The 25,330-nt window shown below is 46.8% G+C and overlaps 1 protein-coding gene and 1 long non-coding RNA gene across 8 annotated transcripts in view; one reads left to right on the forward strand and one right to left on the reverse strand.

Moving 5' to 3' along the window:
- Positions 1-25,330, reverse strand: part of NEO1 (neogenin 1) — a 173,645-nt gene that overhangs the window by 114,249 nt on the left and 34,066 nt on the right. For all 7 annotated transcript variants that reach the window (XM_064389450.1, XM_064389447.1, XM_064389446.1 and 4 more), the window contains exon 2: positions 5,764-6,081. In XM_064389450.1, the coding sequence (XP_064245520.1) occupies positions 5,764-6,081 (318 nt within the window). The remainder of the gene's footprint in view (positions 1-5,763; positions 6,082-25,330) is intronic.
- On the forward strand, positions 23,750-25,160 carry LOC135280758 (uncharacterized). The gene is made up of 2 exons (XR_010347604.1): positions 23,750-24,107; positions 24,813-25,160. It is a non-coding gene; the product is annotated as an uncharacterized LOC135280758 (long non-coding RNA).

Below are 25,330 nucleotides of genomic sequence, written 5' to 3' on the forward strand. Positions count from 1 at the left end.
ACACTGCTCAGCTGTAATCTTTAGAGCTTGGCAAACTTCTCAGAGGACATGAGCAAACAGAACCAGATAATCTGGCTACTTCCGTGCAGCTCCTTATAGTTATGGTAAAAAAAGCAAAGATAAAATTTCAGCTCAAATTAATGTTTGAAAAAAATCCTAATCTATTCACCATTGTTTATACAGAAATAAGTGATTGATATTTAATAGCTAAGCACTCTAACACACCAGAAGGAAACAGAGCACACCTCTGCTGCTGAGCTTTGCAGAGCTCTACCTTGAACTGCCAGCCCACATCCCTCCAGGCCCTGCTCCCCACCACAGGCTGTGCTCAGGGAATGGCCTGGATCAGGATTTCTTGGCCACAGCTTCCCCCACTGCCTGCCACCCAGAGCTGTAATGGATACAGAATTCCTTATCTCTACCTGCCCATCTCATTTGCAGCACCTTGGTGCATTATGACAAGTAATACTTTAAATTTATGGTATAAAAATTCTTTATTAGCCCATGGAGAAAAGGCAAAGTGCAGAGATCTGGAGCTGGTGTCATGAGCAGCACCAGAAGCAGGATTAGACCCTGGCTCAGAACTCAATTAACTCCTCCAAGCCTCAGGGACACCACAGCCCATCCAGGCCTCCCACTCATCACTTTGGAAGCCTCAAACTAGACTCACACAAAATACAAATAAATCTTGAAGAGGCAACGTGGTCAGCTAAAAACTGGACTAGTTTCCCAAGCCAAGTGGTGTCTGGAGGAGCTCTCAGCAGCCAAACCCAACCAAGGGCAGGTCCCTCCTCCCTGCAGGGCCCCTGTGACACCTGGCACGGCCACAGCAACCTGGGGACACCTGACCCCACTCAGAGCACAGCCACAGCAGCTTTGGGTGCACTTCTGAGAGTGCCCAGTTTGTCAGTGAGCTGCCCCAAGCCCTGTGCCCCAGCACAGCCATGGACAGGCAGGATGGGCCAGCATTGGGATTTCCCCAGGGCAGCAGAGCACAGAACACCGTGCTCAGGAACCAAGAGTTCAGTATGGCTGCAATCACTCCAAATCCTTCTTCCAAGTATGGACATGGTAGGGCCACTCCAGCATCCCAAATTTGAAGTGGAAAAGCAGGAAGTCTCCCAAGGTTTCAACACAAAACAACATGTAAAGCTTCTCTGTGGCACTTCCAGAGTCACTTTTCAGGAACATCCTCCTCCTGGGCTGGGCTGCCCCTGCAATGTGCTCAGTGGTTCCAAAGGAGATACTACACTTTTACTAAGCACATATCAAATCCTTCTGCTTTCTGAACCATTTTAGAGTTTGCCATTGCATGGCAGGAGCATTTCTTAACAGAAGTGATCTGTCTGTACTTTTTCTAAAAGTAATTACCAAATGAAGGATTGAAAATAAAATTTCTGTGAGTATTTAAATGAGAAATAATAATTCAAGGAGATTATTTAGTTGAGGTGAGAAAAAACAAGTCAGGAGTTATCAGCAAGTGCTTCTGAATTAATGTAACTCAGACACACCTGAAGTTTGTACCAAGGCAGTGCCACAGCTGCCTCATCACAGCCAAGCAAATGACACAGAGCTCAAAGCCAAGAATTATCAAATGCAAGGATAAGTGGAAGAAGAGGAAGAAAAACAGCTGGATTCACTTGGGGAAAGGAGATGACAAGAGGTGAAACAAATAATTTAGTGAGCAGTCTTGAAATGGATTTACAGAGCAAATAAATCTGCATGATCAAACTCAGTGGCCCCATCACACTTCCCAACTTTTAGATCCTCATGTATCTGTGCTCTTAATAAAAGCCACAGCAACCAGTGACTGGGGAAAGCTCATCCCGGGAATATTTTCAGCTCATGTCATTACACATTTTATTAAAATACATACATATTTATTTTTTCAAGATGAATTACAGACACAGATCTCCAAAACTTTGTAAATCTATTTTTAATCCATGTTTTACAGCAGCTTTTTTAAACCCCCTACCCTTCTTAAGATCTAACTAGCACTTAAGTATCAAAGACAGATTAGCATTTCAAAAGCCAATTAAAAAACATAGTGTACCAAGGCACTGATTAAAGTGTTGTGGCTTTACATAAATTAGGCAGTTCCTTTGACTTTCCCTATTTCAAATCCATCATAACAATGGGGAAATCCCACACACTACATGGACTGTATGACCACCTTCTCCCTTGACTGCCCTTAGAAACTGGTGATGACAGTTTCTTCATTTGCTTGAAGGAACCAAACTGAATGGGAAAGAGATACTCATATCCCCAGACTGCTGCTCATGAAAGAAAATTAACATTTATTGTTGTTTGCAGTTCCTACAAATCAAGGATTTACTACTACAAGCCTGGCAGAAAGCAAACCCTTTCCTACCAAGGTGTAGCAGCACACAATTTCAAGTTACAGCCTAATTCAAGTGTTCCTCACAATGGAATATTTTATCATGTCCTCTGACTTTTTGAAATCTAAAGGCAGCAAAGTTCAGTTTCTTTACAAGGCTCAGCTGCCACAGGAGCTCTTGATCCTCACCCCTCCAAAACCCAAAGAGCAAAGTCTTGTCATGGATCATCTCACATGGAGAAGGTCCTTTCAGGGCACGCTGCCAAGGGCACAGGGAGCTGCCATGCCCCACTGCCCTGCATGGCACGCGCAGGGCAGGGTCAAACACAAAGTGAGGAAAGCCCAGCCTGTCTCTAACACAATTCCCTCAATCCCTCACCCAGCACTCCAGGCTCAGGCACTCAGAGAATGTTTTGGGTTGAGTTTTTCATACAGTGGCTCACTGATCAAACCCCTGTCACCCTATGACAATGAAAGAGCTTCAGGTTCCAAAACCCAAAAACCTGAGATCCCCCAAACTAGAATATACAGCAAGTCCTTTAAATGACTTGAGAAACTTATCCAAATGTGGCCACCTTCCTGCAGGTGGATTGCTCAGCATCATTCACCAGCTGTGCAGCTGCAAGACAGAAAATTCCAGCCCTGTATCCACATGAAGGAACACTACATGTTATTACTGCATTTCCTTTCCCTGGACTCTGTGACACACCAGAACTTGGCATTTTTAAGAGTTATTTAATGAGTAAGAAGCTGTTAAAACATGCAACCTACACTTCATAATGTTTCCTTTTAGAGATCAGGTGCATGGCAGCACCACACTCACACACAGCAGAGGAACCACTGCTCAATTGAGAGGGGAATTTGCTCCCTCCCACTGGAATTTTGAGGCCAAGGGGAGCCCTTTCTATGCCAACAATGCCCACGCTCACCACAGCCTGAAAGCTGCCAATTAAAACAAAGAGTGGGAAGGAATATTAAAAACCACTGTTAAAACTAAGGGATGCAAATGAGGACAAGAAAAGCAACAGGCTAAACCAGAATTTAAATATTCCACCTCTTATTCCAAAGCCTTCAGCAACCCAAGTGCCTTTTCCCCTCCAAGAGGATTAAACTCAGCATGGTCTTGCCCAGCTCCTGGCACTTGTCTGGGGTGGTAAATAGGTTTTCACACACCCACATCTGCCAGAGCCTCTGCAGCAGGGCAGCCCGAGGATGCTCTGGGGCAGGTTTCCAAAGCACAGGATGGCAAAAGGCAATGCACAACATGTGTCACCAGTGTTTCCTCTCGTTGTGGGCAATAAAAGCACTGTTTTTATTGCATGGAATTAATCAATATTCTTAATACACAGCTGTCAGGCCAACGTGTGCCAAAGGGGGCAACTGTTGTGTGGGGAAGGCCCTTATTGTCTTGGGCTAGACTGTATTTGTTCTGTTTTCTAAGATTTTTTTGGAAAAAAAAAATTCACCATAACTGCATTGTTGTTTGTTGTGGGGTTTTTTTAAAGTAGGCTTTTGGGTTTCTTTTTTTTTTTTCTCTCCAAGTACTTGGGTTCTTTTTCAAGTACTAAAAGGCTCTTCAAGATTCCATCATTTTAGAAAATATCAATTGAAATAGTACTTTCTACCTAGATAGGAGAAAATGGAAGTGGAAATTCAGCAGACATTTTGGCTTACCTTCATTTTTAACCCCATTAACCTCACCTAATGATCATATAGAGCAGGCTGATAGCAGAGGCAGGAGGCTGAAGGCTCTCATGTGGAAAGCAGCAGAATTAATCCCGACAGCAGCGAGGCAAGGAGGTGGTAATTGCTGGAGAGAAGTGTGGGAGAACTGCCTTTATTGTCCTCATTGCCAAGAAGCTCGGAAATCTATTCCTCATTAAGAGATTCTCAAAGTCACTCTTTTAAGGTATAAAACCCCAATTTTTCTATTTCTGACACTGCTGATGTTTCACAACAATGCTACAAGCCAAGTTAATGGGAACAACATCCGAATTCAAACGATGGAAGCAGCAGCTCTGGGAGATGCAGGAGCACCACTCAGGAAGAATTCATTACCCCGAGACATTTATTAAGCAAAGGGAAAAAAAAAACTGTTTGAAAAAGGCTGGCAAACATCATTAGAGAAACAAAGGGAAATCGCTTCACAGGCTTTTTTTTTTTTTTCTAGTTACAGCGCCTTAGTTTACCTTGGGTTTTTTGTTTGGTTGGTTTTTGAAGTCTCACCCTTACTCAGTAATTACAAATCTCTTCCTGCTTTACTGTTTACAAGACACAAGCTGACAACACCAAGCCCTGAGAAATAAGCAAGTGACAGAACAAATCACTTTTCCCAGACTTAATCTTTATTTTTACCTGCAAACTTCACTCCCTCACTGCTTCCTACCCCCAAAATAAGGCTATCACCTAGCAAGTCTAAAGGGTACCCAAGCCACCGAAGCTGAGGTTATGACTTGGGCTATTTAACGGAAAATCGTGTGCATTTGGTTGGTTGTACTTTTCAGGCTTCCTTGTTCACACCTGATACTCAAGAAACAGAAAAACACAACTCCCCAGGGCTCCATTCCCTACCTTTCTCCCAGTTCTGCAGGGACTGTACACACTGCTGTTAGGAGCTTCCCAAATGTTTCAGACAGAGCAGGTAATTCTCCACATACAAGCACAGAAAGTTATTTTAAGGTTATTTATACATAAAGAAAGCAAAATCCTGTTTTCTTCTCCCTTCTAAGCTGTGGTAAATCTCCATTGTGATTTCAGACACCTGACACTTCTCTTAATCCATTCATTGCAGCTCTCCTGATCCGCAGCATTTCCTGAGGAACACCCCCATTAAGCTGCTTACAGGAACAGAACACATGCCACCTCCCAGCCAGTACCATGAGAGCCACAGGCCCAGCTTCCCCGAGCTGATGGAACCAGCTCGTGCTCCTTGGGAAGCACCTTCCCGCTTTTCTAAGGGCAGAGCAATCCTTTATGTGAGAAATGATTTCTAAAAATTGACAAGGTTCATTAAAACCTTATCAAAAATACAAAAGACAGAATGGAGAAAATATTACAGCGCCAGGAGCAGAGGATTTTTCCCATCATGTGCTCACCCACACAATGGAGGTTTTGCCTTTTAACCCTTTAGTTCCCTCAAAGCTCTGCCTATTGACTTCTTCACTGCCCAGTGGTGGAGATCACTTCCTGACATCCTGATTGGAGGTCAGGTGCTGCCACAGTAAGGAGCTGACCCTCCCAAATGTCCCAAACCCAGGCCACACCCTGATAACAACATAAGGAGGGGGTGAAGCTTAACTATAAATCTGTAAAACTTCTCTTAACATATATACAGGGTATTTGCCTTTGAATTGTGAGAGTGACCCATCACATTACTCATGTACCACCCCTTCCATCTCAGCCACACTCCCAAACCAGAGCCCTACCTGCCACGGTGAGCTTCGCTGTCCTGCTCACGATGGTCCCCAGGTTGTCCACAGTCGCCACACACTGATAATATCCCTCATCAGGTTTATTATGCTTGGAATGCACCACGCTGTTAATTAATAAAGATCCATCTGGCAGCAGCTGGCGGCGGTCGTCCGACACCAGGTTGAGGAAGGAGCCGTCCTTCTTCCACTCGATGCGGGGAGGGGTCTCGCACTGAGCCGAGCAGTTCATGATCACCGACGCCCCGCGCACCGCCAGCGCGTCCAGGGGCTCCACCAGGAAGTAGAAAGGAGTGAAGGTTCTCACCAGGGATTCTGTAAAACATCACCCAATGTTGGGTTAGCTTTCCACGTTTTTAATGTGAAACGCGCCCTCCTTGGAGATACTGTAATGAGCACAAGCACCGCTCACGTCCTCCCCCAGAACACAACCAGCCTGGTCTGTATGGCAGTGGGTAGCTACGATATTTTAGTGAAAAAGCCTCTGCTAGGATTTTTCCTGTCCTGAGGAGCTGAGAGCCTCAGGAAAGAAATGTAAACAATAACTGTCTGCTGCTGGGGAATGCCACAGGTGCATCTTCCATTGGTCCATGTGGATTGTTTTCAATCAGTGACCAACCACAGCCAAGGCTGTGAGCAGTCACAGGATTTTGTTATTGATTCCAATTCTATTCTTGTCTTGGTAGCCTTCTGATCTTTTCTCTCTCTGTACTTTTAGTATAGTTGTAATGTAGTATTTTAGTATAATATATAACATAATAAATCAGCCTTCTGATGAAAATGGAGTCAAGCCTCGTGTCCTCACACAAGGGGTATTCACTGCAAGAATAGTGTTTTCTGCTTTGGTTATTCACATCATGGACCCTCAGATTCCCAGACATTTTCATCCCTAAAATGTATTTCCCTCCTCTGCTCTCGGCCTCTTGGCCCAACCAAGACTGGGAACCATCAAGAACAATTCAGCCCTCAGGAGAAAGTCTCCCATTCTGTGCTTAACACATCTTTCAAGTGTCATACAGTGGTTTTTTACTTCCATTCTAGCCCAGGATAAACATGATTACTTTTTCATTTTAAGTATTCCCTAAAGAGTTCTGTAATTAACATCTAGTTTGCATTAAGAAGTGAATTTTAATTACTGTCTTTCTGGTGTATTTGGTCAAGCAGAACGATTGTGTGTCAATATCACTTTGACTTGTCTTAATTTAATCTTCTGTAGAAAACAGAAGACAAATTCTTCCAGAGAAGAAGTTTTCCAATCAGCATAATATTGGGTTTCAGGGAAAAGGGCATCTCAGTTTTTAAAGCCCACCTTAGAAATAACACTCGTATAACAATAACAAACTCCTGCACTCATCTCAAAACCATTTCATCTCATGGTCAATAAAAAAAATGGTGAAATATTTTAAGACCACCTGAAAGACAAATATGCACTTAATATCAAGATTTGTTTAATTAAGCCACAGAATAATTCTGGGGTTTATGGAAAAAGCACAAACTCTGAAGGCGACCTTTACATGCAAACAAAGGCTGTCCTGGAAGCAGTGCAGCTTCTCCCATTGCTTGGTTGTTTGTGGGGGTTTTTAAATCGGATTTACCTTCTAAAATGACCTTAATTAACAAATTGATGTGATTTCCTCTATCACCGAACTACACAGAGAGTGCCTGGTCCCCAAAGAGCCTCCACTTCCCCCCAGAGGGACTCCAGCCTTCCTGCACAGAGCCCATTGTCTCTGCTGCTCACAAACCACAGCAACTTGGAGATAAGGCAGGAGTGGTGTGAAAGAAAAACAGATAAATGAGGCTTCGGCAGCTGATAGCATTCAAATGCTCTCTTACCTTCAGGAATTTAAAGAGGAAATAAAGGAAAACATTCTAGAAATATTGACATTTCTCCAGTGACAGAGTCAGGCTGGAGACCTGTTAGGCTGGGATCCAAATCCTTGGGATTGTCTTTCTTGAGGATAATAGAGACATCCCCCAAAAAATTACCCAAACCAAATATACAGAACAAAAAAAATCAATGAAACTTAAATATCTAGGAGCTGCTTGTGTTACTCTGGTTTGTACAAGGGCACCTATGTGTGGATGTTCTCGATTCTCTGTGCCTCTGAAATCCTCTGAGTGTCAGCTCGTAAGCAGCAAAAGGCAGAGCAGAAACAAGAGCCATGAACAGCAGGAGAATCTTTGACCTTTTTATCCCTATAATCTCTTCCAGTGCTGCAGAAACCTAAAGTTCTTATCAAAATTAAAGCCTGAGCTGCACAGTCCCCAGACTTTCCCAGGGAAGCATTTCCCTCAATTCCGGGCTTCTCGAATTTTTCCAGAATAAATCCAGACCCCTATGAGAACAAAATACACTGGTTTGAGTTTTGCTTCACTCTGGCTTTTCAAACAAAAGCCAGAAAACCTTTAAAAGCTGAATGGCAACTTTTTGTTTGCCCTGCCAGCCTCCAGTGCAGATTGGAGCAGATCTAATCCATTGATAGAATAAAATTGTTCTTGCTCTGGAAGCAACAAGGTGTCCGAGGAAATAGAGCAGAGGATGCTGAGAGAGGTCACAGCAAGACCTAGAGCAGCTCCACAGGGATTACAAACCTTGAGGAAGAATGGGAAGCAGATTGTCAGCCAGGCTCCAGAGGTATCAACTCCTGCCAAGAGCCCTGGGAAGATACAGCACAAACTGCTTCATCCCAGGATGTCACTGTGCCCCTGCACCGAATGCAGTGGGGACAAAATGGGAAGGGTTGGTGAGTAACTCCATCCCAGCCTGAAGGAAGTTAAACGTGGTCTCTATTCTGGTTTTAGAGGATCTGCAGTTAGAGAACCACACTGCAGCCAGCTACGCTCGTGCCACCTTCAAGCCCGAATTCAGCACAAGAAGGGTTTGTACACCCTTGACCTTAATAATCTTCTGTTTCTACCAACGAGCCATTTCTCCCACTCCATCAACCTAGTGATTACTCAGCTGGATGACAGCATCTTATTTTGGGTAGAATGGGTGTATATTTGGTGCAGGGAGTCCTTGCCCTGTGCACACACAGGTGGGTACACACCACTGCCCCCGTTTGTGCTAACACTGGCCAAGGAGCTTATGCCAAGTCTGTCTCCCTGCTCGGAATAGGAACAGATAAATCTCACTCATTCCCACCAGGCAGGAGTTTATTTCTCCCCAGATCTGCTCTGGAGATGAGTGGCAGGGAGCCAGATGTGCCAAAACACAACGGAATGCCCTGGCACAGACAAGATCTGAATGAGCTGCAGACACGGAGTCATTTCTGTGTCCTGGAAGCTCCACAGCTCCCTCAGCCCTGCCAGACTCAGCCCTGCCAGTGCACAGACAGCTGGGCTTAGCACTCCTGTGCCTGTCCCAGCTGGGCTTAGCACTCCTGTGCCCGTCCCAGCTGGGCTTAGCACTCCTGTGCCCGTCCCAGCTGGGCTTAGCACTCCTGTGCCCGTCCCAGCTGGGCTTAGCACTCCTGTGCCCGTCCCAGCTGGGCTTAGCACTCCTGTGCCCGTCCCAGCCGGGTTTAGCACTCCTGTGCCCGTCCCAGCTGGGTTTAGTACTCCTGTGCCTGTCCCAGCCGGGTTTAGCACTCCTGTGCCCGTCCCAGCCGGGTTTAGCACTCCTGTGCCCATCCCAGCCGGGCTTAGCACTCCTGTGCCCACCCCAGCACACAGGCAGTCGGGTTTAGCTCAGCAGCATGGCACTGCTGACTACATCACTACCACAATCCCCAGATCCTGTTCTTGGAAGCTGCTGTAAGGCTTGCTACTTTCAACTTAATGTTAGACTAGCTGATTATTCCTGCCTAACTGTATTAACTTGCCCTTGGGTCCTGTGAATATTTCCATCTTCCACGGAACAGCCTGCCAAATTTGAACTCGAACCTTGTCCTTGCTCTTCCCTAAGTGATGTGAAAATGTAACAAATACAGTTTATACCATCAACCACTCAGAGTGAGAGACAGCAAATACAAGTTTACCTAGAACACACAAGCACAAAAATCCTCACAAACAGCCTCCAACATCAGGACATGGAGCTGCTGGAGAGAGCCCAGAGGAGCCCATGGAGATGCTCTGAGGGTGGAGCCAGGCTGGAGAGCTGGGGGTGCTCATCTGGAGAGGAGCAGGCTCAGGGAGAGCTCAGAGCCCTGCCAGGGCCTGAAGGGGCTCCAGGAGAGCTGGAGAGGGACTGGGGACAAGGGATGGAGGGACAGGACACAGGGAATGGTTAAAAAGTGGGAAAGGGCAGGTTTAGGCTAAATATTGGGAAGGAATTCTTCCCTGTGAGGGAATTTCCTGTGCAGAGGTGCATCTTTATAAGGCTTCATGTGAGCAATGTGTAGAGCAGTAAATGCCAAGCAGCTGCACAAGTGGGAAGAAGCTTCCCTTCGTTATCCAGTTAATTTCTGGAAGACACAAGCACTCCAACACCCACCTTAAATCACTGAAATGCGTCCTTTAACAACCGCCTGCCACGAGCTCATCAGGAATTACAGCACTTAGGAAAATAACTCCAGACAAAACCACTCTGATCTCAGTCCCACTGACTGCACGTAAATCACCTCAAACTGGTGCACAGCAATGTGTCTGGAGATTTTACCAGCAGTGCCCCAGATCTGACTGGGATTCAGGGCTGCCACCTGAAGTGCTCAGTCGTGATGTTCTCCTGAGGATGAGCAGCAGCTGCAGCCCAAGCACAGGGCTCCAACACCACATTTCCCTTCACTTTGCAAAGAAACCACAGCACATCTTACAGGGACCAAATGCAACAACCATGCAGAAGGAAAATGTGGAGCACAGGCATCATTTCAGAACGCCTTTTTCCAAACAGGGTGATAAATTAAGGCACCAAAAGCTGCCATCACAATTAGCTGACGAGCAGTACACCAGGCTCTGGTTTGGAAGGAGTCAAAGCAGGCTTTGATGAAGAGAGATCACTCACTGCTGGGAGCTGAGGAGTGACATGGCACTGGGGGCAATACCTGTCCTTCTGACTGCCAGGCAATTCAGGAGCATGGGTATGACACCCTTCAAGCCTGACATGTGAAACAGAACATCTGCCAAGTCCTGATCAGGCTGGCAGGAACTGTTAGACAGCCCCTTCTCCCACACTGCGAGTCCATGATAACAGCTCCAAGCTCTCTGGCTGCAGGACTGCACTTTCAAAAGGCTTCTCCTCAGAATTTAATTAACATTCCCAATGGCCTCTGTAATCCTAAAGACAGTGTTATGCCCTTCCTAACCCACATCATTACAAAAAGCTGCCTCCAGAATCAGCCAGACGTAGTTTAAGTGAAGATGTTCCCCAGCAATTCCCTGCAGGCTGCCAGCAGGAGCTCACAGGGAACTTGTTCTGTGGTTTTGTTCACATATTCATGGCTAAGGAGCACGTTATCTATGTGGGCAAATTGCTGCATGTGGTAATCTCTAAATAAATGTATATATTTCCAGCTTGGTAATTTATTGTCCTTGACAGCATCAGAAGCATTCTGCATTCCCCAATAAGCAAAATTTATCTATGATACTACAATGTACCAATGTTTAGACAAAGATGTATTTTCTGCTTAATATCACATTTTTCTCTTACAGGCAATAGAGATTATACACCACCTGATCAAATTAAACTACAACAGCAATATATATCAGCCAAACATCTTTTGATTTTACTTTCATAAAGCACTTCCAAAGCCCAATCAAACACACAGTGCTTGGCAGGTTCACCACACTCAAAAACCAAGGTCACATTTCTAAACTGTGTTCTCCCAATGCCTCTTCAGCTCCTGCTTCAAAAAGACTCTGCAACCCACAAATTATACCAGACAAAAATTAAATTGCACTTAAGCATCAAGAAAAAAAGGAGGGAGTGTAAGAGCTACCCCAGACTGCAGAGTACAGTATAAATCCTGCTGGTACTTCCATAACTCCAGCGGGGGCTGACAGTGGAACCTGGCACAGCAAGTGACAGAACATTATGAGGTAAGTAATGCCTTGTATAAATCCAGACTTTCCCAGACTCAGTAGCTTCCCTTCTCCTTCAGCTCAAGCAGATTTCCTCCTCTGGTGATTTAACACACTGTAACAAAGATATCCATCACAAAGAGTAACTCCTCCTGGCCCCAGCGTGGTTGGGAATTGCGGGCTAGGAATGGTGCTTGAGGAATGCTGTGGTGCCCCAAATTCCCCCACCCACAAGGGAAGGGGCTGTTCTGAAACCCCCAAGGGAGAGAGAGCCTTTCAGGATGGAGGAGGACATGTGGAAGAAATCCTCCCTGTGAGGGTGGTGAGGCCCTGGGTGCCTCAGGGTGCCCAGAGCTGCCCCGTCCCTGCAGGCTCCGAGGCTGGGCCTGGAGCACCCTGGGATGGTGGTGCCCGTGGCTGGGGGTGGAAATGGATAATCCTTCAGGTCCTCTCCAGCCCAAACCATTCCCAGATTCTATGATGCTACTGAGCTGAGAAGGTTTTTGACATCATGTACCACCAAGAACACAAACATCAAGACAGGCACCACAACGATGGCGTTATTGTAAGAGACAAAGAGGTGATATGGTTCAGAACTCGGCCTCAGTAACTCGGGAGTATCCAGAGAGCACAGCCTGTAAACAAAGCACCAGTCAAGCAAAGCAAGCTGTATTTTGAAACAATGCCTTTAGAGCTTTGTTTGTATTTCCAGTTACCTTTTGCTTGTTAAATAACAAATTACTGTTGGCTTAACTGACCGTCTTGATGGACCTCAAGCACAAAATTATATTTTTAAAAATAGCCCATTAAAAAAGTGTGCAGGAATAGAATTAACCAAAGAGCAAAGAGTGTGGTGTGTCTGCAGTAAATCACTGCAAGGAAGCATCCCTGCATCCAGCCACTCCCTCTGTAAGTGATACCATCACCTCATATATTATTAAATAATGGCAAGAAAAACACGATAATGATCAGCAGCCAAATCCAAACACAGATTGTAATCTCCAAGATCAGATGTCTGTGGAGATGCATTTATCTGGTGTTCAGTTCCACAGCCTTTCAAACCCCTTGAGAGAGTCAGGCATTTTACCTGGATTTGGAACAGGTGATTTTATTATTCCCAGTGAATTGTCCCAGGTGCTGTGCCATGGCTCCCTTCAGCAGCCATTGTCACACCAGGTCACAACCTCTCTGTCCCTTGACTGTGGGGCTGCAGTTCTTGTTCAGCTTGGAAAACTGCAGGAGAAAAGATGGCACCAGCTCCTCTTCACCTGAAGCAGGACCCCTGGAACCACTTCTCGTGGTACCCTGGTGCAATTTGTCCCAAAAAAATCACCACCAAGGAGGTGCTCCTCATGTCCAGTCCATATTCCCACTCTTAAACTGTTTTCTACTCACAAGGATTTATTAATTTGCCTTAAATCCACACTCAAAAAAGAAAATAAAAAGCTGCCTACCAGCTGTGCTTCAAAAACAACTTCTGGTACACCTTTTGTTCCTCCTGGTGTGCCAGCAAAAAAATCCTTTATAAGCACTAAGCCCAAAAACGTGGATTTCTTTCAGGTTGTTTAAAAATATCCTTGGGTTTTACAGAATTCTCATGCAGCAGCTGAGCCCCACAAACCTCTCACCTTGTGCAAGGAACATTCTTTCAGGTCATTTTGCTTTTATAAATCAAAGGAAACACAAGTCGGACCATCTAACACCCTATATTTGAATTAAGGAAACCTCTCTGAAGGCCCTAACTGCAAAATTCCTTCTCGTAACCATTTCAGAAGGAGAGCTTAAAGGATTTTATCCACTTTTCCCTTTTTTGTGGAATACTAAAGCCATGTCTCTCATTTCAAGTAACTATCAGTTTTTAATATCAGCAGTGCTTCCTTCGAAAAGCACCTCAGTCCCAGGGGACCAGAGCTCCATTATTTATTTAATTTTTAATTCTTCCAGGGCCTGTTTTCATTATTTTCTCCACCTGGGCTGAGAAACACCCCTCCAGCATTTCTCCACAAGTTTACTAGAGGGCACTGTAAAGACACCTACAAAAGGAAGAAAATGCATTTCTGTTCCTCCCGGTGAACAATAGTACTTTGACTTTTCCCCAGAAATAGCTCCCAGATGTTGGCTCCTGACAATGCTGCAGTTGTTACAGCAGGTGAAGAGGAATTTCCATTTTTTCCTGGAGTAATGGATTTCCTCTCCCAGAGTTCCAGTCTTCTGAGCACTCAGGCACCTAATTTCCCTCTTCAGAGAGGGATGTGAAAGAGAGCGGCTTTCCAAGGGTTAAGGACAAACAGAAAATCCACTTGTAAGGCTCAAAATACACACTGCACACAATGCAAGGAGCTTCCTCATGCTGCCTGGGCTCCACTCAAACCACCCTGCTCAGACCCACAGATCTGGCTCCCCAGAGCCTCCCAAGGCCAGACAAGACACAGCTCCCTGTGGAGATGCCCTGCTGGTCTGCAAACCAAGCCCAGACAATCAGGGAGCAGATTCCTTGCTTCAGACAGGGTGGGTTTTTTTTGCCAGACTGGTATTTCAAAAATGGTTTAGAATATAAATACAGAAAAAAAATCCCCACACATCACAAGAGAATTATTTGCTGAAACCAATTACTTAAATATTTCCCAAGTGTAAACACGCTGCAGCATCCAAGAACCGTGCATCAAGGGGAAAGCAGTTTTACCACTTCTCGGATGCCAACGAGGTTATGGGGCACCCAACAGAACTAATTCAGTTTAAGAAGCTCTTTAAGTGAGGCCAGCTTTGCACTCAGTGAATGATCTCCCTCCCCAGCCACCCGGGCAGACCAGGAGATGCCAAGGGATGCTCACAAGTATGAAGGGCAGGGGCAATGCTGTTACCAAGGCAGGGGCTCCAATCACAGCAATGGCCAGAAAAGCCAGACAGGAAGAAATACTGGCAGGAAAAGAAAATATATTAGTGTCTATAGGAAGCATAAAATGAAAAAAAAAGTATGAACATGAAAAAAAAAGATGCAAGGAAGAATCAAATGGAAAGTTGCTGAGCATCATTTCCAGCGTCTTTCTAAAGAAAGTGTCTTTTCTTTGTCACGCTTCATGAAAGAGGAAAAAATTCTTAACAAATACCTTTAATGTCAGATCAAGCAAAGAATATCTGAGAGGACCTGGAAACAGAACAGCAGCATTGGATCAGAGCAGGAGGAGTCCCTTTAGCTCAGCATCCTGTGACAGCAGCCCAGAGCAGAGGCTGGGGAGCACCCGGGGCAGAACCAAGAGCAGCAAAGCTCCCCGGAGCCAGCCCCAGCCCCTCCCTGGCCCTGCCTGGACACCAGGGCTCTTCCTTGGCTCAACAGCTCCTGCAGGGAAAGCACAGCCTGTAACCTCTGCCAGCACCTCGGAGCTGCCTTCGGGGAGAGGAGGAAGGAAGAAGGGGAGAGGGAAAACAAATACGAGCTCAGAATTTGATTTGGGGGTCTCTAATTTCAGGGACTGGTGCAGAGAGATCAGGATAATCAGTAAATTCTGTACACTCAGCACAATTAATTGTACAGCCCTTCCCTTCTCTGGTTTCATACCAAGCACTGCCCAATCACACCACTGATCCACAGTATATAGAAATATAATAACCTTAGCAATATGCTAATGAGGGTTTTATTGATCTTTCAGGGCAGTAGTGAAAAAACAGGAAGAGTAGAAAGGTGGAAACGATGCACATCCACACTACTACAAACATGCTACAATGTTACCAAGAATCTTACTTTAAGAACATATTTACACCAGTTTTCTACCCCATAAAACTCAATGTTATCTGCAGAGTTCATTAGGTGCTGTTGTGGCTTAACCTGGGGATAAATCAGGTGCAATAAAACCTGCCCCTCACAAATTGAACTCGTACACTCTTGTAAAAGTGAGCTGGCCAATAGAGAGCCCCACATTGAGCCTTTTTAGCAGAAAGGGTTAGAGGGGATGACAGGCACATCACCAGTCACAGGAAAGGAGGGATGCAGCAGGTGCCCTCAATGACATGGAAAACTGGGGCAGATTTTAGTCACACCAGCACCAAGGTAATACCCTGGGGAAGATGAGGAAAGAAGAGAACCTGCAGCAACCCAAATTTTCTTGGACTTCCACTGAGCATAAGGGTTTGTGTCTGTTTGCAAAGCCCAAACTAAAAGCTGTAGAGTGCAAAGAGAAAACCCTCAAAGACATTCACTCTGGTCAGCGACCACAGCACAGCACTGGGACCCTTTAAAAAGTACAACAGCCATCAAAAATATCAAACATCTTACTAGTATCATCAATGAATGAGCCATATAAAAGAAATAATATATAACAAGGCTTACAAAAGCAGAATGTTACTGCACCAGATTTCAGGAAGACACGGCAAGTTCAGAACTGGTAAAAATGTATATAATATTTAATTTTGCTATTCAGATCAACTCCACTATTCTAATGAGCACCATTTTAACTGTGTAAGTTAGAAAAAGAAGCCAAGAAATGACATCCCAGACCTGTGCCCACCAGAAGAGGAGTTTAAGCACGAACTTGAACACACATTGTGGAGTCAACAGCTCCTTCAGGTCTCATTCTTTACTCTGAGTGGTGGATAAAGCTCTCCATTTTTGCCACCTCCACAACAAACCGTGGCTTGGTTGGCTTTTGTTCATCCTCTCAGCTGTGAACTCTGCATATTGATCCTGAAATGTTTAATGCCTTTTACATGCTTTGGCTGCTCCTGCTCACCAATGCCACGGGCTCTGCCTGGCCCAGCACTCCCTCCCCAAGGGAGTATCTGCAAATCTTCCTGCCCCTTCCTAAAGAAATGCACAAAAATGATCTGGAATAAAACCCAAAATATCCCCAAGTCTTATTTACCGCAACTTAATTATTTCAAGTACAGTGAATGTATGTGGAGTAGAGCAAATTATTGGATTTTTGTTTATTATTTGCTATATAAGAAATCAAGCAGCTACACTTTGGGAAGGCAACTGCAGCCTATTAACAGTGTATCTGTATTCTAAACAGATCTATAAAAAAATCTAATTGCACTAATCCTTTACTGTAACTTTGCAGCCGTGTTATTTTACCCAGCTGAGATTTTTCTGTAACAGATTCCTACTAAGCTCTGAGCGCTCCTAAGCCTCAAAATCCAAGAAAAGCTGCAAGAAAAAGAGCCAAATGCCTCAATTGAACTCCTGATTCTCAGTGTCTCCTTTTCCCCACGGGTACACAGTTGTCTCCCCTGTCTGGCAGGGAAAGGGGCGAGGGGAAGCCCCAGGGTATCCCTGCCATTCCCACAGCATCCCAAAGCACCGGAGCTGTCTGAGCTGGACGGGAACACAACCCTGGGCTGTAACTGGAGCGTGTGGAGCAGCCATCCTGCCCCATTTGATCTCAGTTGAAAGTACAGTAAAATGAAGTGAAAGAGCAGTTTTAAAAGCTTTACACAGATTCTTGTCTCTCCTCAAAGCGCATTAATGAAAACACTTCCTGTGGCAGTGTGTGAAGACAAGCAGCACCTTTCATCTCCCCTGTTTACTGCCTTCACCTCCCCGATTCCCAGGCACCACTGGAGCTTTGACTGGCACAGCTTTTGTCAGAATGAAGGAAAAAGCTCAACTGTAGCTTTGCAAATATATTAGCAAAAACATTTGCAAGTATTAGCTTGGCAAATGTTTTATACATGTGAGGGGAAAAACAGATTTATCTGTTCATTTATATAACACAGATTATTTCAAAGTGGGAAAGTACGTTTCAAAAGAACTTATGTAAGAGTGGAAATACAATTACTGCATGTATTAACTGAATTATCATATAGATATGGGTATTAGTGGATGCACAGCTCTGGATCTGCTGCTTCCCTCAAGCCTTTCTCTGGCTAATCCTGGCTGTGCTATGAACTGGCACGCACTGACAGCTACCTGGGTGGCTATTTGAAAGGTTCCTCTGCAAGGTTTTGCTCTGCTTAACACGAAGCAGAATTTTTCGGTTGAAATAATAACATCAAAACAGGCCCCAGACCTGCACTCTGTGCATCATGTCAGAGAACAGCACTCCATTCACACCACTTCGTTCCAAAGCTGTTAAACAAACAGACAGACCTGATGAAATATTAATTTGGCTAATTATGGCAACAGAACTCCAGAAGGAAGTAACAAGTCGGCAGAAACAGAGCGGTACCTGTTGGCAGCAGTGCCAAGTGCCCGAGTCCCAGACGTGTGGCAGATGGCTCCTGAGGCCTGGGCACTCCCAGCCCTGGCTCAGCCCTCCCTGCCTGGGAGGTGCAAAGGCTCACCCGGGCAGGCAGAGCCCTGAACAGGGGCTTGTAGGGAGAGACAGCACACAAAGCACCTACCACTCAACAGCTGTTCCAATCCACAGACTGCAACCAAATCCCAGTGTTTTCACCACAGAAACATCTACCTTTATTGCAATAAAAAGCTCTTCAATCTGCTTGAACAGCAGATGCAACTCACTGCCCAAACCAAAAATTTTGGATGATAATACTTCACAAAACATCATTTGAATGCAATTCTTTGGATGGAAGAGTCTTCTGAAGCTCACTTAGTCCAGCCAGCTGCCCCAAGCAGCACCCCAAAATGGTGCTCTAAATAGATGAGGTTGCTCAGTTCTGGCCAGCCAAGCTTCAAATTTCCCAAGGAACAATCTCCCAACAATAGAAGAGAGCAAGCAGGAAGTGTGTGAGCATCCAAAGCAGCAAAGCATGGTGAGAGATACACCCCCAAACTGGCTTTTCATTATTTCCTTTCTGACATATCACAACTGTGAGCTTTAGTTAAGCATTTACACATCAAAAGTCCCAAAGCCACAATAATGGCAACACTAGGAAAGATCTGTTTTGAGGAATCCAGCAGTAAAAGCTACACCAAGTGCCTGGTGTGGAGCTGTCATTGCCATGATGGGTTGGTTTGTACCACATAACCTGGGTTTTCTGGCTCCCAGAGCCCAGCACACGAGTCCAGGGACCAAGGGACACATGGAGCCATGGTGAAGCCTGACTTGGAACCATTCATTGCTGCAGTGTCCCCAGACATCTCCTCACTTCAGCTGGACCCTGGCCCAGCTCCAAACCACAGGCTGACCCCACTCCTCAGCTGCACAGCTGGGGAGAGCTGCTACAGCTTCTGCTGTGACTGCTCTGTCCCAGGTCAGCAGCCATCACCAGCAGCACAGAACAAGGACCTCAGCACCCTTACACTGCTGTCTTTGGTTCACTCCCTTTCAATCCAACCTTCCCCATACTGCCAGGGCAGCCTTTCTCCTCCACCTGAGGTCCCTGGCAGCATCAATGTAATGGTTTTGGCACATCCTTCCCATCTGCATCAAGGTCAGCGCCTGCCACAACAAGCTTTCTATTTTAAATACTGCACATCGATAGGAGGGCATTAAAATACAAAGCCTTTACACAGCTCCAGAAGATGTACCAGCACAGCTTTTCCCAGGTTCTGTCAGAAGCCCTGCTGTAATTTGTCCCAGTGCCCAAGCAGCACCTTCCAGAGAAAGCCACAAACGCTGGGAGCCGCAGGGCTGAGCCTCCACAGAGCCACCACCGAGCACCACCAGACACCATCAGGAGCTAAAAATTCCTTTGGTCTCGTTTTCCCTGTCCCTTCCGAGGGTTTATGTAAATAGCCTGCACAGCCTTCTCCTGAGAAACTCTCCCAACCTAAAGCCACCTAAATCACGGCATAATCAGATAATTAGATTGTGGTCCCTCTAAGTCTGCCATTAGCACTTCCAAGCTATGTTTAAGGGGATAAAAAAAAAGCTTTATTTCAAGTAATTCACAGTACATGATGACTATCACAAAGGGGAAGCTCTGTTTTCTAGCAGAGTAATTTACACTTTCTAAACAAAAAAATTCCACGAGAAAAATTGTCATATAATATGTGGTGGGGTTTTTTGTTTGCTTTAGGAACTACAGGCAGAAAACAGAGCTATTGAACCAGCTCCTTTCAGCTCTAAGAAGGGTGAAATGCTGCTTTCCAGGAGAAGCAAGCACTTGTGTCACCATCAACCATGAAAAAGTCCCAGACAAGAGCATGTAAACTCATTGTATCAGCTCCAAAACAGGAACATCCATGCTACAGATGGGATTATGGGAGGAGGGGGGAAAACGGAGGTCAGGAACTGGTCACAAGCAGCAGCATCTGTGATGTGATGCACTTGAGCAGCACATTCTGCAAATACAAACAAAACCCTATCGTGTTCACTTTTTTTTTAAATTCAAAACCTGTTGGGTTGGTGTAAAACATTGCTTTTCTTGGGTTTTCTGGCTTTGTCTCAATACCAGGCATGGCTGAGGTCCTCCCTGCCTTGCTGCACTATTACCTTGCTTGCACATCAGAGAGAATATAAATCACAGAATATTAAGCAAAGTAAGATGCTTTGCCTTTATTTGATTAGGGTTTTTCTGCAGCACAGATTTCTTACAGCCAATATTAAAGTGTAATTACTTTGTCTCCCAAAGTTTTCAAATACATGACTTGCATATATACAAGTTGTTTTCATCTCTGTAAACACAAAGTAAGAGAGGGAGGGTAAAATCACTCAATTTCTCTGCTTAGCAGTTCCAGTTCTAGCAGCATCTCCTCCCCAGCCACAGCAATGCATGCAGGGCTGCATCCCTGAGGATGAGGGGACTGTAAATATCTGTCACAGGAGTCTGTGCCAATAACAAAAATGAGGGAACCACAATCAGGGCAGGCAGATGGGCCAGAGCTCAGCAAGGCACGGGCTGAAGTGTGTCAGGAATCTTATGAAATGAGACATTACATAACAGTATCAAATCTGGGCACCCAGAGCTGGGTCACCTGCATCTCCCCAGCTGCACTCACAGGTCAAACCCAAGCATTTAAACATCTTACACTGAGTTATATACTGACTTATTTCTATATACTTATACATAAAAACGTGCACATCAGCACAGCTGTGCAAATGATGTACCTGCTGATTTCTAAAGCAAAAATCAAGCTAGACCTATCAACAGGGCAGCTGATAAACCCATGGGCTTTGATACAGCACAGACAAGATCATTTGAGACTCAACCAATAATGGTATTAGATCCACTTCAGCATCCAAATTAATTTTGCTGCTCCAGCAATCCAACTCTCCTCCTCATGAGCCTGTTCAGGGAGGTGGGAGCTGGGCTGGCCAAGGGGGGAGCTGGGCTGGCCAAGGGGGGGAGCTGGGCTGCCCAAGGGGGGAGCTGGGCTGCCCAAGGGGGGAGCTGGGCTGCCCAAGGCGGGGAGCTGGGCTGCCCAAGGGGGGAGCTGGGCTGCCCAAGGGGGGGAGCTGGGCTGCCCAAGGCGGGGAGCTGGGCTGCCCAAGGGGGGGGAGCTGGGCTGCCCAAGGCGGGGAGCTGGGCTGCCCAAGGCGGGGAGCTGGGCTGCCCAAGGCGGGGAGCTGGGCTGCCCAAGGGGGGGAGCTGGGCTGCCCAAGGGGGGGAGCTGGGCTGCCCAAGGGGGGGAGCTGGGCTGCCCAAGGGGGGGAGCTGGGCTGCCCAAGGGGGGGAGCTGGGCTGCCCAAGGGGGGGAGCTGGGCTGCCCAAGGGGGGGAGCTGGGCTGCCCAAGGGGGGGAGCTGGGCTGCCCAAGGGGGGGAGCTGGGCTGCCCAAGGCGGGGAGCTGGGCTGCCCAAGGGGCTTCCCAGCACAAAGCCCCACTTCTGGCCTGTCTGCAGTCCCTGGGGTTCATCTCCCCACTCAGCTGTTAACAGATACAAAGTGCCACCTCTTCAAACTGTAATCTAGGTGAGCTATTTTTAACAGAGGATATTTAATCAGAGATCTGAGAACAATAATTATCTAGAGATACTGAAAATCTGGGGCTATGCTGCAGGACCACACAATGGAAAAAACAGAATACAGAAGGACATTGTAATGAGGGCTCTGTTGTAATGAGGGCTCTGTCTGGAACACGTGAGGGAGAAAAGCAAGATCCCACAACCACAAGGCACAATGAGCTGTCCCAAGTCCTTGCTGCACCAAACCCACCTGTCTGAAGGGCTGCTGGCTGCAAACCACCCCACCAAACCAAAGCCCAGCAGATGTCAGGCTCACACCCAAGCAGCAAGTTGAGAACATTGCAAGAGTAGCTCATTAAGTTTGCAGAACTTGCTTTTAGTTCATAGGGAAAAAAATCATGGTCAAAACTTACTATTAGACTAAGGTGTCTTTGATATCTCATCGATTAAATTAAATGTCATTAATTTTGCATGCAACTCATAGATCATTCTCTAAATGCTATGCCAAAAATCTAATTGAGTCTTCATTAAGTGATCAGATGGGAAATGGGAGCTCTTCCCCCACAACAGAACTCAAGGTTAAAACTGCAGATCTCCAAGGACTGTTAAGAACTGCCTCAGACCCTCACTTTCAGTCACCACACAAAACCCCCTCTATTTCATTCACTCCGAATTTCCCCTATTAGCAGCTCCTCCTCCCACCTTGCACCAGTAACCTTGAAAAGAGGACAGGTGCAGCTACTAAAGAAAGACAAAGGGGCTTAAAAAAAGATATTATTTCAAGTTACAATTAGAGTATCCTACCAGAGTACACTATTTTAAAGCTTAAATTTAAATTAAATTCAAGCTGCATTTTAGCCACATTCTTGTCATCACCTTTTAGTGATCCCAGTGTCAGGAGAGAACAATTCCAAGGCTTACCTCCACCACTGAGTGCCACGGCAGGATTTGGCCACCCTTCTGTTATTTGTGGGTGATGCTGGGACAAATCTACTCTCTGCCATTCCACAGTTAACAATGAGACTTGGAAAAGTGGTAATTTAATACACAAAGACACTTCTGGAATAAAAGAGCAAAGCAGAGGAGGCAATAGGGTTTATCTCTGTGAGGAAGGCGTGCTACTACCCCCCATGTCTGGAAGATAATGGCAGGTCTGGACTGCAGCCTCCAGGATGGAAAAGGCCTTGGCCAATGCCAGGGGGCCAAGCAGGACTGCCCAGGGATGAGGGGTCAGGCAGGAACCCAGGCAGCTCCCAGCTGCAGAGGGATGTGGCCACTGCCTGCTCAGAGACCCAGAGGGAAAGGACTGGGGCCAGCCAACACAAGCAGGGAGCAGCACTCCAGGTTTGGGAAAGGCTTTGGAGAACTCCCCTGGTGCTTCACATGAACACCACTCTGGGACAGAATGGCTCCCACGTGGCCATTGCTGGAGGTTCAGGGCAGGCCTTTTGGACTTCATTATCTCAAGAAATGGACAACACCTGCCCTTTGTCTTCACAGCTACCTTGGTTCAATCTTCTGAAGTACAACCCTGGAGTTCTGTGCCCATTCCAAACTCTGCTCTCTTTGGTGTCACACTGCAGGAGCAGGAATACTGACACAATCTGTCATAAGTGTTTTCCTCTTCACTCCAAAGCTGTACGTTCAGATTCAGCATTCAGCATCCTGGCCTGCAATTCCAACTCACATTTCTTATTGGATCATTTTTTCAGCATAAATGGTACTATTTTTTTCCATGAGAAGTATTTTGTACAGGTGGTAGTTTGAGTCTCCCCAAATCATTGATCTACTATTAAGCCAAGCTGAAAACACACTATCAATTTTCACTGAACTATTGATCACACGAGGTCAAGCCTAGCAAGACACATGGAGCACCAGGAATCTACTAGCAGGCAGCTGGAATGAGCTGTGGTATTTCCGATGCCATACAAGGAAAGGAACTTAGAAAATAATATTTAAACAGCTTGCTGGAGTGCAGGCTACTTGTAGGAGAACGTCAGCAGATTGGGTACTGATTCCAGTGAAAGAATGTGAGCCCCACTTGCAGAAACAAAGGTGATTTTTGAAGGCTGCTCCCTGAGCAGCAGGCAGCCTGCCCCAGTTCCCCAGCCTGAAAATGAAAATAAACTCAGGTTATCTCAGTTAAGGGGAGGTACGGACAGCAGGGAGTCAGGGGAATTTAAATATTATGGATAAGTGTGAAATCCCCATGTCTGCTTTGCCAGTAAGGCATTGCCATTTGCTATGGCAAAGAGGAAAAAAGGACCATTTTGCACATAGACTCCTTCCCAGGACTGGTACTGCCAAGAACTTCCAGGGAAGCTTTAACAGCCAGCAGTGTGATCTCTGTGTGCCCTGGACAGGCACTGGCTCCAAGCTGGGCTGGGCACTATTTCAATTACCCACTCTCTCTCTCAAAAAGCTGCTTTTTCACTTGATTTTCTCATTCCCTGCAGCCTCATTTGCAAAATGAAAACAAAACCGAGAATAACCTCCCCTTGTAAAAACCTTGCGAGAGGTAACTCGGGCTGTTAGCTCCCTTTGAGCTGCCGGGATCTGCCTGGTTTTCCGCCCCACTCCTTCAGAAGAGCCCATTATGAGATTTGTATCGGAAATCAATGGCGAGGAGCTGCAGGTAGGCCTGGCCCCTTTTGTGCTGCCGGCACACGAGCCGGCCGAGGCTGAGCCGTTCCCCCGGCCCGGGCAGAGCTGTCCCCGGCCCGGGCCCAGCCGTTCCCCCGGCCCGGCCCCAGCCGTTCCCCCGGCCCGGCCTCAGCCGTTCCCCCGGCCCGGCCTCAGCCGTTCCCCCGGCCCGGCCTCAGCCGTTCCCCCGGCCCGGCCTCAGCCGTTCCCCCGGCCCGGCCCCAGCCGTTCCCCCGGCCCGGCCCCAGCCGTTCCCCCGGCCCGGCCCCAGCCGTTCCCCCGGCCCGGCCCCAGCCGTTCCCCCGGCCCGGCCCCAGCCGTTCCCCCGGCCCGGCCCCAGCCGTTCCCCCGGCCCGGGCCCAGCCGTTCCCCCGGCCCGGCCTCAGCCGTTCCCCCGGCCCGGCCTCAGCCGTTCCCCCGGCCCGGCCCCAGCCGTTCCCCCGGCCCGGGCCCAGCCGTTCCCCCGGCCCGGGCCCAGCCGTTCCCCCGGCCCGGGCCCAGCCGTTCCCCCGGCCCGGGCCCAGCCGTTCCCCCGGCCCGGGCCCAGCCGTTCCCCCGGCCCGGGCCCAGCCGTTCCCCCGGCCCGGGCCCAGCCGTTCCCCCGGCCCGGCCTCAGCAGTCCCGGCTGCACGGCCCAAACAATGCCAGCACTCGGGCACGGTAAAAGCCTCGCTGTTCCTTTTAACCATTATTGCAGAAACTAGAGCGAAAATGTGAGCCTCGTCCTGCCTCCAATGGGGAAGTGAAAAGCAAGAATGGTCTCTCAGTCATGCCACTCCAGCAATAATGTTTTTTTCCAACGAAGCTTTCAGCAGTAAGAAATGGGAAAGATTATAGACACAGAGCCTGCAGTTCCATTCAAAAAGATCTTTGTTAGCAGCAGCAATGAAAAGAGGGAAAAAAGCCCACAAAATTCCTCCACTTAAAGCACGATCTCAAAACATATGCTTACAATCCTGGAAATCTTTGGGAGATTCAGGGCGTTCAACAGCTGCAGCTGAGCTTACAATGAACATTGCAAATAAATGCTAATGAGATGCTTATAGATCCTGAACAAATTGATTTACTGAGATCTTGTCGAGTGTCTCCTATCAAGGATTTGTCAGAGTAAACAACCAAATCCTTATAAACAGAAGTGACTCATTCATTACAACTGGAAGGAGAAAGGCATAATAACTGAAGCTACAGTCCAGGAAGATGATAAAACAAACCCCA

The sequence above is a fragment of the Passer domesticus genome, chromosome 14 (genome assembly GCF_036417665.1).
Source record: "Passer domesticus isolate bPasDom1 chromosome 14, bPasDom1.hap1, whole genome shotgun sequence".
In the NCBI taxonomy this organism is placed as follows: Eukaryota; Metazoa; Chordata; class Aves; order Passeriformes; family Passeridae; genus Passer; species Passer domesticus.